The sequence below is a fragment of the Lagopus muta genome, chromosome 30 (genome assembly GCF_023343835.1).
Source record: "Lagopus muta isolate bLagMut1 chromosome 30, bLagMut1 primary, whole genome shotgun sequence".
Taxonomy (NCBI): Eukaryota; Metazoa; Chordata; class Aves; order Galliformes; family Phasianidae; genus Lagopus; species Lagopus muta.
In genome coordinates, this window is record NC_064462.1 from 1441543 (window position 1) to 1456050 (window position 14508).

The window sequence follows — 14508 nt, forward strand, 5'->3', positions numbered from 1 at the left end:
GCAACTGCACTGGTGGTTGATCTGCCTTGTAATTCTTTCACCCGAGCTCGTAGTACAGGAGTAGGTTGACCGTGCCACTTCCCCATGTCTTCTCCATGGTCACATAGGTAATACCATAAGGCAATTCGCGGTGTATTATTCCTTACTTGAGCCGGAGAGCGTCTGCTTCTAACAGCTGAGATTTTTGATGGTGCACGTGAGAAGGAAGGTTCATCGTCTTTAGTTAGGTGGGCTTGCATACATTTCATCATCTTCTTCATCTCCTTCATTAGACTCTTTTGATTATCCTGATCTTCATCAAGCGTCTCTGATACTGTTACAGGTTTGTCACGGTTAATCAGTTGAGACATTTGCTCCCGCGTTTCATTCAGTTGATCGGTCACTTTTGAGATAGCGGCTACAGCAGCATGAATGGGGGATAGCAACTGCTGATAGTTTTGGAGCGTAAGAATTAATTCATAAATTAAGGGTGTTCTCTGTTGTTCCTGGTATCTGTCACATGCTGACGTTAGTGTAGCGGCATATTTGTCTGGTGCTGTTGTCACGATTTTCTGCCATATCTCAGGCGTTGTCCTCACTCTTTCAGGGTCGCGGTTTTGGTGTGGTTGGTTAGGAACAAAGTCAGGGTCATACAACATTTCCACCACGCCTATTTCCCTCAAATACTGGATACCCTTTTCAACTGTATCCCATTTTTTCATTGCAATCTTCAAGCCATTTTTGAAGGGATACTTTTCCTTCACGGCTATTAACACTCGTTCCCAGAGGGAGGCAGCCTCATCCGAACATCGACTAATTCCTCTATCAATAGCTGGATCTCTGGCAATGGCACCTAGTTGGCGAGCTTCATTACCATCCAGAGACAAGCTATGGGCCCCACTGTCCCAACAGCGAACCAACCAGGAAACAATACTTTCATTCAGGTGCCGTGTGAACTCCTTTCTTGAACCTTGGATTTCAGTCATCTTTAGAGGCCGGCGAGTAGTAATGGAGACTTCCTCTTCATCACTCTCTTCTTCATGTCTCTTAGTTTTCACTTTTGCCTTTCGCGATGGTGGTGGTTCTGAGGAGGGCCCCTCGCCTGGATCTTCCTCCTCCTCCTCCTCTTCTTCTCTTTTTCGTTCAAGACGTGAAGACACTCGTTTCCATTTCTTGCCCTCCACAGGAGCAACTGGTATTGTTACTGGTGTCTCCTGTGATTGATTAGATTTGACTTGGGGATTTTCCCCTTTGGCTTGAACCTCAGCTCGGAAACTCTCTCTCTCCAGAATGGTATTATATAGGGCACGGTAAGCACAAGCCAAACCCCAAATAAGTTGTACCTCCTTAGATTTATGTAAGCCGCATCGTCCCTGACTCAAATACTGGCTTAGTTTCTCAGGATCCCACAGGTGTTCAAGAGTAAAATCCCATGACACTGCGGGTCCCCATGCTTCTAAGACCTTTCCTAAACCTCTCCATATTCCCTGCCAGTCATCATTCTCTGGTTTTGGAAGGGATTCCTTCCTCTTATTATTCACAATTATGAATACAATCAGAGACACGCACACCAATATGAGTATTAATTCAAGATTCGTAAACCGTTTGACAAACCGAGAAGAAAACCTGGAGACTGGTCTGAACATTGTGTTGTTTGTAAAATTAGCTATTCCATTTGGGATGTAGTTGTTTGTGAAATTAGCCATTCCTTCTGGGATGTAAATGTCAAAATTCAAACCATACCACATTGCAAGTAGGTAAAACATAGGTGTCTCCATCAGTGCCCTTAGGTAGTTATATATGAATGCAATTCCACAACACACAAGTATGAGATGGATTATTGGCCAGTAGGTTGTGAGTAACACCATTGCTTTAAATCCTTTACCCAGCACCCCCACGATAACGAGTGGGTTCATCACTGGTGTTTGCTAAAAAAAAACAAGGGTTAATGAATTGAAGCTAACAAGAGGAGGGAAAAAAAAAGAAAAAAAAAAAAAAGGCACTACCCAGACTAAGTAGTGCTCAAAGTTTACAAATATCCCAGAACACTGGCAATACGCCTAATCTTTCAAGGTCAGGTTTTCCAGCACAGAAAACTGAACTACTGATAATGCTCCCTAACGAAGCTCTCTAAGAGCAGAGAGAAAAAAAGATTTGTTCTAAAAGCTAAAAAGCAGTGAGCCCCACGTTGGGCGCCAAAAGTCTGTCACGGAGTTGATCAGATCAATCTATGTCCGTGACAGGGGCGACAGGCCTCTGCCCTCCCCCCCCCCACCCCAGTCCCACGAAAATGGGAAGGAAGGAAGGGAGGAAAAGAGCAGCGGCAACAATCTATGGAGGAAAACTTATTTTACTATAATATTGGAATACAAGATAACACAATATATACAATTTAATTGAAATTGAGACTAATAAATCAGACAAGATGAGAGAGAGAGTTTCCGGGACCGATTCAAACCTGAAAAGCTTGGAACGGCTAGGAAAGCACCCTCCAGCACCCACTGCAAGGCAGCAAGAGAGTGCCCCCCCCACCCGGAAGGGCCAGATCCCGTGACTTCTGTAATGTACAGGGATAGGTAGCTGGGATTGGGCAGTGACACTTTAATGCCCCGTACACTACATGATGTTTTGATGTGGAATACTGAAACCATTAAAAAAAAAAACAAAAAAAAAACAAACCAAAAACATAGAACCATGACACTCTCCGCTGCAGCTGAAGGTGAAACTTCTTGCAAAGCACCCTCTCATTAGGGGAACGATGAACAGCTATGACAGACACTGGTCTGTTGCTGCAAATGAAGCACTTGGAGAAGAACCTCTGATACAGAGTCACGTGTATGCGGAGTTTAAGCAGCACCTCTCACCAATATCGTGTTCAGTAACTTCTCCTTGCTCTGGTGCCTGGGGACTGACATCTCCCACATCATCTGTGCCGAGAAAAGATCTCTCTTTACAAGCTCCACTCCCAACGAGGCTTTCAAACAATGTAAATAAACCACTTTTGTTTGCAAAAGATTCCACAATCTCTTTCAAGAAGTCTTCCTTGCCGTGGCTTCAGTTCAGCAGCACATGACCTAGAAAAACATGGTGTCACATAAGAACACTCAAACAAGGACAACAATGTTTGATGCAGTGGGTTGTTCCTGCTGCTTCAGGCTGGGAAGCAAGATTTCCCCTTATGATATTTGCAAATTTCTAACTTACACTCTCCCTGTAATTAAGCCACTCTTTTAGCATATGGGCTGACAGCAGTCCCAAGGCATTTTCAAATCCAGTTCTCCAGAGTTACTGTGAATTTTTATTATAAGGGCACTGCAATTGTCTTCAAAATAAGTAGCTGTCAGTCTCATCTATTCAGGAACAATTCAGCTTGATGCCCATCGTTTTCTTTGTTTTCATCTACAGCCCATAGGATAGTGAAGACTGAAAATGTCTGCCTCAGCTTTACCATAAAAAAAAAAAAAAAAAAGAAAAAGAAAGAAAGAAAAAAAGAAAGAAAAAAAAGCAGCAAACCTGTTGGAACAAAGAAGGGAACAGAAGTGACAGGAAAAGAGCAGTATTTTCTTTTACACTTGTGTATGGGAACTGCTGAGTCACGGCCTGAACCTCTGATTGATCACCTGAGGTGAGCCATGAGTCAGCCAGAGGAGCACAGGTGAAGGCAATTCACCTGTGCTGCCGGAAGGGGTGGAGCCAGGCTGCACCCCTCCTGGACCTATTTAAGAGCTGGCTACCAGAGGGGAAGGATCTCTTCTGGAGATCCTCCTCTTTGGTATCTTCTAGTGAGCTCAACCCAAGGGTAAGCTCTTCTACTTATTCTCTTTTGTGATCCTTGTTTGCTTTGCCTTACTCTTTTGATTATATTACAATTATAACATCTTGGTTATACAACTTGGGACTAGCAGTGCGTACAAATAGTGTATTAGTAGGCAGAAACCAGCAGACTAGGAGACACTGAAAGTCAAATTCTATCTTAACGCCCTGGAGACAAAAAGAAAAAGCCCAGCACGTGTCAGGATCAAACCGCTGCTTGCAATTCATACGCAGCCAAAATGCAGAACGTTTTATGGCGTGTTCCAAGACGCCTAGCGTGCTCTTTAACAAGCCTTTAACTCTGACATTAGCTGCTCATAAGATTAAAACGGAACTACGGAACATTTGTAATTACTAGTTTCATTACCAGACTGGCTTTTTCGGTCGCAGGCCAACATTTCCAGCACATCTTGCCCAGCACCATCTCCTCTTATTAGTTTTGACTTTGGTTTAGGAATCTGGCGAGGAAAGAAAAGAATTGCTACAGCTTCTTGACAATAAAAAGCAAATCTCTTCATTTAGTCTTACAAGTTAGGAAACAAGCTTGTTTCTTTTCAGGAAAGGACATGAGGTGAGTAACTGAACAATTGCAAACAGCTGTAAGAGCGCACAAGACAAAGCGATGTTCTGAGCGCAAGCACTTGTGCAAAAGGAAAACTGATTGTATTCCATAAAGCACAGAATTCAGCTTGATCAAGCTCTGCTGTCTATGCAACAAGTGTGTGAGAGCTACCCAGCTCATTCCCCTCCCTCCCGTATCAATAACCTTAATGTTAGTTAATGCAGCTGCATTACAGAGAAGGGAACAGTCTACAGGAAATACACTCGTTACCCTTCAGAGTCACTGCACTGCTGACAAGTGAAACAGCTGAGATTTTCTTCACACCACTTGAAATCTTTTGAACAAGTACGGAAGGGTAAGATTTGGCGAGGAGACAGCCTTAAAAACAGCAGCTAGTTTTCGGAACGCAGGCGTTCAGTGCGTGCACAGCGAGAGCACTCAACTGCAACCACTGCAGGCACAAACTGAACAGGGACTTACATGGAAACTGTTCAGGTAACACCAGGCTGCGAGTTCACACGCATCTCTCCATCGTGCCGCGCTGCTCTGGGCTGTTTCCAGCAGGAAAGTTCCAGCACGCACGTAGAAGTGTCCCGCTCCGCACAGCGCCGGCCTCGGGCCGGCATCGCGACCGCCGCCTGGAGCGCGACATCAAGGCGCCCGCGGAGCCGCTCGTCTCCAGCGAGTTCCCCAGCGCCATCGCCGGGCCGCGCCGCCCGCCGGACGCCCCGCTCCCCCACCTGCCGGCGGCCGCCAGCCCGTGCTCGCCGCTCTCCAGGAAGTCCCGCACGGAGCGGAGCGGAGCGGGGCCGGGGCGGCGCGGGCTCGGCTTCGCTGAGGTCCCCCACGACCCCGCAGCCGCAGCCGGGGCCCCGGAAGCGGAGCGATGGGGCCGGCGGGATGGCGGAGCCGCGAGGCTCCGCGCGGAGAAAGCGGCGCTCCGCCGCCCCGTGCCTCGGGGACGCCGGGAGGTCAGGGGAAGGCACCGCCGCCGGCCCCGTCCGTCCCCCGTCGGAATCCAGCTGTCCTCGGTAGGCGGAACCGAGCCGTCCTCCGTCGTTGCGGCGAGGCGCCGTCCCCGCTGAGTGACGTCATCAGCCCCGCGACCCGAGCAGGAGGCGGCCGTGCGGAGCAGCCGGGCCTCCGAGAGCCGCCTCGGCTTCTGCAGGTGGCTGTTCGGGGGGCATCGGGGCGGGGGCCGGGGTTCAGGTGCTGCAGGGGCCGCGTGCCGCTCTGCGTTGGCCTCGTGCCGTCACTGTGGTGCTCGGGGTTCCGCTCGGCGGGGGCGGCTGCCCTGCGTCTCCCCGCCTCCCCCACCCCGTGCGTTTCACTGCCCTCCTCCCCTCCCCCTGCCACGGATCGCCCACAACCCCCCCCGTCCCTCTGTGTGACCCCCGGGGTTGCGCCTCCCTCCCCCTTTTTCCCCCTTCCGTTTCCCCCGTTCTGATCCCTGTAGTCCTCTTCCAGCCCTCCCCTCTGCGCCTCCCCCATTCTGACCCCCAGGGTCCACCTATCTGTCCCCCCGCCCTCCCGATCCCTCCCCTGTCCCCCGTTCTGATCTCTAATGTCCCTCCACCCCGTCACGAGTCTCCCCATTCTGTGCTCTAGAGTCCCCCCACTTTCCCAATCCCCTCTATCTGACCCCCAGAATCCCCTCTCCTCCTCCCGGGTACCCCCACTCCATTTCCCCCATTCTGATCCTTAGAGTCTCCCATCACCCCCCATTACCTTCTCTTTGACCCCCAGGGTCCCGTGTCCTCCTTGCTCCCCCCACCTTCTGACCCCTTTTTCTGACCTCTGGAGTCCCCTGTACCCCCCGTGTGCTCCTTCCTGACCCCTGGAGTCAGTTCCTCCATTTTGACCTCCATTCCCCCCCAACCGGACTCCTTTTCTGCCCAATAGAAGCCCCCCGCAACCCCTGGCTCTCTCCTCCCACCCCTTCCTCCCTCCAGCCCCAGATGCGCTTTCTGCCTTGCAGAGGCTCTGTTCACCCCTTTCCCTTCCACAACCCACTAAATTCCCCTCCAACTCTTTTTCAACCCCATAGGCACCCCACTCCTCTCTTCTCCCCCCCAATACTCCCCTGAGGTCTACCCCAGACTCCCACCCCATAGAAGCCCCCCACAACCTCCTCACCACTCCTGGACCCCCTTTCCTCCCTGTAGAGACCCCACTCCTTCTTTTTTTCTCCTCACAATCCTCCATCCACTCCCAGACCTGCCCTTTCTGCCCTACAAAAACCCCTTTTCCCCCTTTCAACTCCTCAAGTTGCCCTCCACAATATTCCCCTCCACAATGTACCCCTCCACCCCCAGACCCTCCTTTCCACTCACAGAAGCCTCTTTCTCCTCTTTTCCCCCTCACAATCCCCTCTCCACCCCCAGGTCCCCTTTCCACATCACAGGGCTTCTAGCCCACCACAATCCCCCAGTTTCCCTCTTCCACCCTTTCTCCACCTCCAGACCCTCTTTCCAGCTCACAGAAGCCCCACTCACACCTTTCCCCCCGTAGATTCCCCACAACCCCCTATCCACCCCCAGACTTTCTTTCCACCTCTAGAAGCCTCGCTAGCCCCTTTTCTCCCTCCCGCAACCTCCCCTATCCACCCCTGGAGTCATGCAGAAGAATCTGCAGATGTCCTCAAGGGGTTTGGGGCATGTGGGGGTGTTCCCAGGTGGGTCCAGGGGGATCCTTGGGTTCATCCTGAAGGGTCTGGAGATGTCCCAGTGGGGTCTTGATGTCCAGGGGGTCTCCAGGATGTTCCCAGGGATCCCTTGAAGGATCTGGAAACTCCGAGGATGGGCCCAGGAGCTCTGAGGAGTCTCTAGGATGATCTGGAGATGTCCCACCAGTAGCCCCTATGGCCCCATAACCACTACAGCCTCATCTCATAGCCATCCCATATCCTTATCCCACGCCTTTATCCCATCCCATATCCATCGCATCCACCCCATAGCCATCTCAAACCCATCTCATATCCCTCCCTCCACACCTCGTCCCCATCCCCCACCCCATTCCCATCCCCAATCCACGTCCCCACAGATCCTCATTGCAAACAGGGCTCCCCAGTGGCTGCGGGTCTGGCTGATGGCAAAGTGCTGGGGCAGGTGGTGATGCACCTTTCTCCATCGCTGAGCTCACATGGCCATGAGTAGGCCCACTGCCTCGCTTATTGCCTTGTCTGTTAAGCTTCTCTCCTGGCTACAGAGGCTGCCAGTAAATACTATTGCTCGTGTTACGTTGTCATAGGCAATAAAATAAGCCTGTCCCAAAGACATTGGTGTCTTTGTTCTCCCTGTTGAGCCCATGGATTGGCACAACAGCGTCAGCACGCGATGGGCACAAAACTTGGACATCAGCAACGGGACTTGAAAGGCCAGCATCAGGAACGTCTCTTTTGGAGAGAGGCTGAGAGACTGGGGCTCGTTGAGCCTGGAGAGCAGAAGGCTCTGGGGAGACCACGTGGCTGCCTTTCAGCACACGGGGCCTCACAGATCACCCAGTTCCAACCCCCTGCTGCGGCCAACAGTGAGATCAGGCTCCAGGTCAGGTTGTGCAGGGTGCCATCCAGCCTGGACCTGAACACCCCTCAGGATGGGGTGCGCACAGCGTCTCTGGGCAGCTGTGCCAGCAGCTCACCAGCCTCAGCCTGTGTGACACATGGCAGGTTCTCGTGCCGTTTGCCGAGTAAAGCACAGCGATGGTCGATATTTCAACCTCACCTGGTGTGCGTGTGCCTGTGAACGCACAGGTTTCTGTTTATTAGGCAGACAGCTGCTCTTACAGAGCCATTAAAGTTAGGCTTGCCTTCCTGCGTACCGTAATTCAGTAAGCTGAGCGGAACTGCTCCTGGAAGAGGAGCTGCCCTCTCCGTGCCGGTGACCTAACAGAGCTCCAGGTGACACGAGCTGATGTCACAATGCCTAACAGAGCTCCAGGTGACACGAGCTGATGTCACAATGCCTAACAGAGCTCCAGGTGACACGGGCTGATGTCACAATGCCTAACAGAGCTCCAGGTGACACGGGCTGATGTCACAATGCCATGCGCTGCATCACAAGCAGATCTTCCCCGGGGCAGCGGCAGGGCCGGCACTTCCCTGCAGGGCCTGGGCGCTGCTGCAGCACTGCTCAGGGGCTCTGTCCTTCTGCGACCAGGAGTTGATTCCGGGGCAGCCAGGCTGCTCTGGGTGACCCTCACTGACGCGTGGAGGAGCAGGGGCGCTTTGCAGAGAATTGTTGGTTGGTTGAGGAGCCTTGTTGGCGGAGGGCATCCTTAGTTCTGAACTGAGGCTGTCGGCAAGCCGCATGGAAGGCTGCTGGACTGTGAGCGTCAGCTCGGAGCTGGCCTACGCGTTCCCAACGCTGCTGGAACTCTCTGCTGAAGGTAAGGCTGTCCGGACCCCTTCCCAAGGCATCGCGCGGGGCTGCTGGCTGTCCAAAGCCGCAGCTCCTGCTCTCTGCGCTTGGCTGGACGTGGCTGGGGGCTGCTGCGAGAGCCCTGCCCAAGGGTCCCGCTGGGCTCTGGGGACCACGTGGCAGCCAGGTCCCGAGAGCAGAGCTGCCCAGAGCCCCCGCTTCCTTTAGGCATGCTCGGTCCCCTGTGATAGGGCAGTCCGAGGCCAGGTTTCCCTGGCAGACGGTGTTTCCGTAGGTTGCAGATCTGGGAGGAAAGGCATCCTGTGTCCCAGAGGCTTCCTATGTCCCTGTTTCCCCCTGGGGCTCCGAATAAGGCTGAAATCGGAGCAAAGCCCAGCTCTGGTAGCCATGGTGGTGCTTTTTTGGGGTGTGTGCGTGTGCCTGCACCGATCGCTGTCTGTGTGAGGAGCTTGCCAAGCAGCTGTGAAGAGGCTGGCCTGGAGCCTGACTTGTCTTTTCTTTCCTTTGCAGAGATTGTGGCAGTCTGGGACGCTGTGTCTGATTACATCCTGGAACAGATGAAGCTGGACAAGGTGGGCTGGTGTGCTGGTGACCCTCGCCCTGGAGAGGGGTTCAGTCCTGCCGAGAGTGTGGGCCCCGCAGAGCAATCCCTCCCTGAGCACCACACTGAGCAGCACGCTGAGCCCAAGCCGGGTGCCCAGAGCGGCTTGTTGGCCAACTGGGAGGGAAAGCCAAGGCCAGAGCTGCTCTGAGCAAACGTTTGGCACACGCAGGGGCTTCGCTCTGCCCTGGTCAGAACGGGGAGAGCAAAGGGAGAAATGGGTGGGGGTTTTTCTGGCCCTGTGCCGAGGATAATCCTTGGGATCAGTCCCAGGCTTCAGCCCTGTGCTGTCCATGCCCGGGCTCTTCTCTAGCCGAGGGATGTTGGGAAATACTGTGCGGAGGTGACTGTCTTGCAGGGAGCACAGACTTTTCCAATGCTTTCCAGGGAGCCCCATCTCACCCCGCTGTCCATCAGGAGTGGGGAGGGCGGAGAGCAGTGACCCCACGCTCCTGATGTTCGTGGCTTTTGCCGCCCCTAAAGTACACGCTCGTCAGCCTTTCTGTCTTTTCCTTGTGCAGGGAGTCCTGATTCCGGGACTCGGGGTCTTTGCTGGGGTCCGAGAGCAATTCCACAGCAAAGAAGAGGCGCTTCCGGTTCTAAGGCCTGTCTTCCAGCTGGACATCGGGGTGCTGTGGCTGCAGGAACTCCAGTCTCCCAACGACATCATCCCTGGTGAGAAGGCAGCAGCCACCTTCCCCTTCCCGCCCCACGTCCGGCCGGCTGTGTTCTCCCTGCTCTTTGGAAACGGCCGGGAGCAGCAGAGAAGTGTCTGCAAAGCTCGGGGTGCAGCGCGAGTTCCTCCAGGAGGAACCGCAGCCCAAGAGCTGTTTCTCCAAAGCACCTTTTCTGTGGGATTTGGTTATGAATGCTGCATGGGCTGGCTGTGGCAGTCAGGATGTGCCTTCTCCTTGCAGACGACGTCAAGATTGAGCCGCTCAACTACCGGCAGCTCTCGCGAGCCTCCGGCGTCCCGCTGCACTTGGTGCCACGCTGCGTGCGGGAGAGCGTGCTCCTGTACTGTCACCTCCTGAGGAGCAGGGAGCCCGTCTCGTTCGTGTTCAAGAACCTCGGCGTTATGACCTGCCAAGACGGCTTCCTCCTCATGAGGTTCTTCTGCAGCTGCGTTGAAACACTGGAGAGCAATGCCCCCGTCCTCGCACTGATCCACACCGTAAGTTGAGGAGGTTGTGAGGTGCGCCGTCGGATCACCGCTGGCCAGCCTGGACGTGGCAGGCCAGTCCAGTGCCTTTCCCCACGCTTGCCCCCACGGCTTTCTCCACTGGCAAAGAGATTTCCCGGATCTCTGCCCATGCAGAAAGCCTGGCAGTGCTCTTGCACGGCCTCGCTACTTTGCCATCCTGCTCCTTCAGAGCAGAACAAAGCTCTGATGTTCACGGAGGAGGCTTTGGTGGAGAGCAGCTTTCTCTTGGCATGGGAGCCAGGCTTGCTTCCTGTCAAGAAGAGCCATGAAAAAATGTCCTTGGCAAGCCTCCAGCAGGTCTGTGTCCCTTTGCAGAGATTCTGGACGGACGATTCTGCTGACTTCGGGCCAGAGACCGCTGCCCATGGCATCCATGTGTTCCCGAGGTGAGTGCATTTCCTCTGCAGCACTTAGCTGGCCAGCAGACAGGCTTCCTTCCACCTCCTCCTTTGGGTCGTGCCCTGCTGGGTCTCCGTGCTCAGCCTCCAGTCGGGGAGAAATGCTGGAAAGTCTGGCTCCTGGTTCTCCACTGCTGCCTTTTGGCTTTTTGGGGAATCAGGGTTGTGTTTCTGGTGCCCAAGCTGTCCCGATTCCCCTCAGAGAGAACGGACTGCACGTGCAGAGGAATTTGGGCTACGTGTGCTGGTTTGGCATGGCCAGGAAGGAAAAGGGCGCCACGCTCTGCAGAGCACAGGGATAAATACCACCAACCAGCTGCGTGGGGCAGGAGGTCATCCTTCTTCAAGGGTTGTCACTCTCTGTTTCCAGGTTTCAGCTCACCGTGGAAAAGAGCAGAGCAGAGGCCGCCGCAGAAAAAAAAGCTGCCATACAGCGGAAGATGAGTAAAGGTGAGGAGCGGGTCCCAGCTGTAGGGAGGGGGGTCCTGTCCCGTGCCGGGTGACCGGATCCAGGTTCACGTGCCGTGCCCGTGGGGCTGCTCTGAAGAACTTCTTTCTCTCTTGGTTCCAGGGGTCTCTGCCGGCAGGCTGCTGCAGAGGCGGAAGACACTTCCCCCCTCCATGCTGCTGCAGCGCAAGCCGAGCTCAAGGCAGCAAGATGTGGCGAAGGAGCCTTCTGGCAGGTGAGGGCCTTGGGCAAAAAGAAGGAGATGCGTGCGCTCGTGTAGGAGCGGCCTCCCCTTTGGAGCTGCCAGCTCTCAGCACCCACAAAGGCTCCTGACACACGTGTGTCCTGGGGGGGCCGTTCTTTCCAGGGCGGCAAGCGCGCAGCACGATCGCCTGAGGCAGACACACCAGCTTTGTTCTACTCTGGTCCCCGGTCCCTGGGGGAGCTGAGTGCCGATCCCTACCGATAGCAGAAGCTCTTCTCCCTTCAGGGGTCTCTCTGCTCTGCACCGGAGCCCATCTTGATGGCTGTGGGAGCACGGGGGAAATTGAGGTGCCCCGGGCTCCTGCAGACTCCTCTTATGTCTGTTTGCAGTGCGCTCCCGCCGTGTGCAGGCAGCTCCCGTGGGACAAAGAAAGCGGGACAGAAGGAAACATCTGCTGCCCAGACCAGCGCTGCACTCCCTGCCACCGAGGAGTCTAAGAGAGCACTGCAGGTACCGGCTCTGCCTTGCTGCAGGGACTGTGCTGCTTGAGACTGCACCAATGATAGGATGGTAGAATCCTAGGAAAGTTTGGGTAGGGAGGGGCCATTCAGACCGCCTGGTTCCAATCCCCTGCTGCAGGCAGGGACACCTGTCTCTAGACCGGGTTGCTCTAAGCCCGACCAGCCTGGCCTTGAGTGCTTCTGCAGGGAGGGAAGCAAAAGCCTCTGTGTGTGCAGTGATCTGGAGCACAGCCCTTCGGGTGCCACCGTTTCACATTTCTGTCCGCTCCTTCAGCTCCTCTTTGGTAGATGGAGGGTGCTGCACACTTTCCCCGTTTCTTCTCGCCTCCTGGCCTGCCACCTGCCACAGCACTGATTTTGAGCAGGGGCCGTGAGAGAGGAATACGGCCTCTGAGCCACGTTGGCCATGAGTTGTGGATCCCGGCCTGCCTTTGGGGCCCCTGGTCCTTCAGGGGCAAAGCAGTGCCGACAGGCCGGCAGAGGCGAGGAGCAGGAGTGGGGAGCTGAAGGAAGGCCCCAGGGGCAGAGGCTGATCCTGTATGCTGCTGTGTCTCTGCAGGAGCTCCGCAAAGAGTCTGCCCTGTGGAAAGAAGCAGACCACACGTGGCCCATGCACCAACAGCAAATAGAGCGAGCACAGGCAGAAATGGCGGCATGGGAAGGCTGGAGCGCAGGGGAGGACCAGCATCCGCCCCAGGTACCGTCAAGGATCGACCCTGCTGGCAACAGCCGCTGAGCCAGGGTGCGAGCTCAGCAGGGCGCAGGGGGTGGGAGCGGGACGGGCGCCGTGCAGCATGGCAGGGGCTGGCCCGCTCCTCCCGGGAGGAGAGCTTGGCACGGCCCTGCAGGGAGAAGGGAAGGGCGGCGGGAGCCATGGGCCGGCAGGACCGAGTCTCCTGCTTGCCGGGGCCTGCTGCAGGGCCCTTGGCAGAGGGCCTCTGGGGAACAGCCCCGTGCTCCCAGCCGCTTTGCTGACAGCGTCTCCTCTTTGGCAGCTGCTGGCCAGGGAGAGAGTGCGTGTTCCGCATCCTCCAGCCCAGCCCAGGAGACAGCAAGTGGGAAGGAGATGGAGGAAGGACGAGGGTCTGCTGCCGGGAAGTATAATGGGGACGACGACCAAGCTGACACTGCATGCTGAGTGAGTGTGTGTGGGCTCTGCCGGCTGCCTGAGGCTCTCGGGCAGCTGTGACTGCAGCTCAGGGACAGGCACGGCCCGGGCCAAAAACTGCTGGCGGGGCGCAAGGCTGGGGACACGTGGGGGGCAGCAGGGGGTGCGGGGCCGGGTGAGGGCAGAGGCAGGGGCGGCTCAGCGGAGCCCGAGGGATGACTTTCTCCTCCTGTTGCAGCCTCCTTTCCCCGCGAGCGGCTCAGGTGCTCCGAAGGTTGGAGCCGCACCTCCGTCAGCAAGAGGTTTTTGCCGGCACAGCGGAAAGAAACCGGCAGAAGCTGGAGCAGAAGCGGCACCTCCTCCGGTGAGCTCCGTAGGCAGCAGATCCCGAGAGCCGGGCTGCAGCCCGGCCTGCACCACTTGCCTGCGCTCAGCCCTAACGCTCCGTGCTCTTCTCGCCTCCCTAGGGCTGAATGCTCACACGGCTCCAGAGGGGAAGGTGCAGCCATCGGTGGTGACCGCGGTGGAGCTCTCGGCACGGGGGCTGGGAAGCCGTCCAGATTTCCACCTGTGAATGGAAGATCGTAGAAAACCAAAGACTCGTAGAACGGCCTGGGTTGAAAAGGGTCTCGAAGATCACCGCCACCGGGCTGCCCAGAGCCACATCCAGCCTGCCCTCGGATGCCCGCAGGGATGGGGCGTCCCCCAGCTCTCGGCAAGCTGTTCCAGCACGTCACCACCCTCCGTGTGAAGAACGCCTGCTGACATCTAACCAAATTCTGCCCCCCTTTCACAGTTTAAAACCATTCCCCCTTGTCCTGTCACCATCCGGCCTCATCAACGGCCGTTCCCCCTCTACTCTACAGCCTCCCTTCAAGAACTGGAAGGCCGCAGTGAGGTCTCCCCGGAGCCTTCTCCTCACCAAGCTAAACAAGCCTGGTTCCCTCCACCTTTCTCGACAGGAGAGGTGCTCCAGGCCTCTGATCACCTTAGGGGCCCTCCTCTGCACTTCATCCAAGAGCTCTGCGTCTTTCTTGTACCGGGGACCTCAGTTTTGGATGCAGTATTCCCAATAAAAATGAATTGGCTTTATTTCCACTCAGTCTGCTGATGTCGTGTCTGTCGCCATCAACTGACGTGAGGAAGCTGGAGCCGTTTGGGTGGTTTGAGAGAGCAGTTTGGGTGGCAAGGAGAGCCGCTGCCAAGGCCCGGCAGGACCATGCTCTGCAAGAGCGGGTGCCCAGGACGGCAGCCATCTCTGCCGGCCGTGCACGTTTCCTGTGCACAAGT

At 55.6% G+C, this 14508-nt stretch overlaps 2 protein-coding genes across 3 annotated transcripts; both read left to right on the forward strand.

Annotated features, from left to right (window-relative positions):
* The first annotated feature begins 7052 nt into the window (after nt 1-7052).
* On the forward strand, nt 7053-10759 carry LOC125685998 (coiled-coil domain-containing protein 81-like). Of its 2 annotated transcripts, XM_048929599.1 has the most exons (5): nt 7053-8252; nt 8373-8740; nt 9244-9305; nt 9856-10009; nt 10252-10759. In XM_048929599.1, exons 2-5 carry the CDS (start codon nt 8662-8664, stop codon nt 10515-10517), a joined length of 561 nt encoding a protein of 186 aa, XP_048785556.1. In that variant the 5' UTR covers nt 7053-8252; nt 8373-8661; the 3' UTR covers nt 10518-10759. The 2 variants fall into 2 exon arrangements, with proteins under 2 accessions (XP_048785556.1, XP_048785555.1); XM_048929598.1 differs by lacking the exons at nt 7053-8252; nt 8373-8740 and having other exon boundaries at nt 8755-9305.
* Nucleotides 10760-10935: 176 nt separating this feature from the next.
* Nucleotides 10936-14316, forward strand: LOC125685997 (uncharacterized). The gene is made up of 7 exons (XM_048929597.1): nt 10936-11386; nt 11508-11619; nt 11979-12099; nt 12670-12807; nt 13106-13248; nt 13457-13582; nt 13686-14316. The coding sequence occupies exons 1-7, from the start codon at nt 11377-11379 to the stop codon at nt 13804-13806; spliced, it is 771 nt and encodes a 256-aa protein (XP_048785554.1). The 5' UTR covers nt 10936-11376; the 3' UTR covers nt 13807-14316.
* Nucleotides 14317-14508: the final 192 nt, after the last annotated feature.

Excerpts from the sequence above, each read along its gene's own strand:
- LOC125685997 (XM_048929597.1), top strand. Across the intron at positions 12,808-13,105 it reads AGGACCAGCATCCGCCCCAG|CTGCTGGCCAGGGAGAGAGT; the intron begins GTACCGTCAAGG and ends CCTCTTTGGCAG. Across the intron at positions 13,249-13,456 it reads AAGCTGACACTGCATGCTGA|CCTCCTTTCCCCGCGAGCGG; the intron begins GTGAGTGTGTGT and ends CTCCTGTTGCAG.
- LOC125685998 (XM_048929598.1), top strand. The coding sequence starts at position 9,054 with ATGTCCCTGTTTCCCCCTGGGGCTCCGAATAAGGCTGAAATCGGAGCA. Across the intron at positions 9,306-9,855 it reads AACAGATGAAGCTGGACAAG|GGAGTCCTGATTCCGGGACT; the intron begins GTGGGCTGGTGT and ends TTCCTTGTGCAG. Across the intron at positions 10,010-10,251 it reads TCCCAACGACATCATCCCTG|ACGACGTCAAGATTGAGCCG; the intron begins GTGAGAAGGCAG and ends TTCTCCTTGCAG.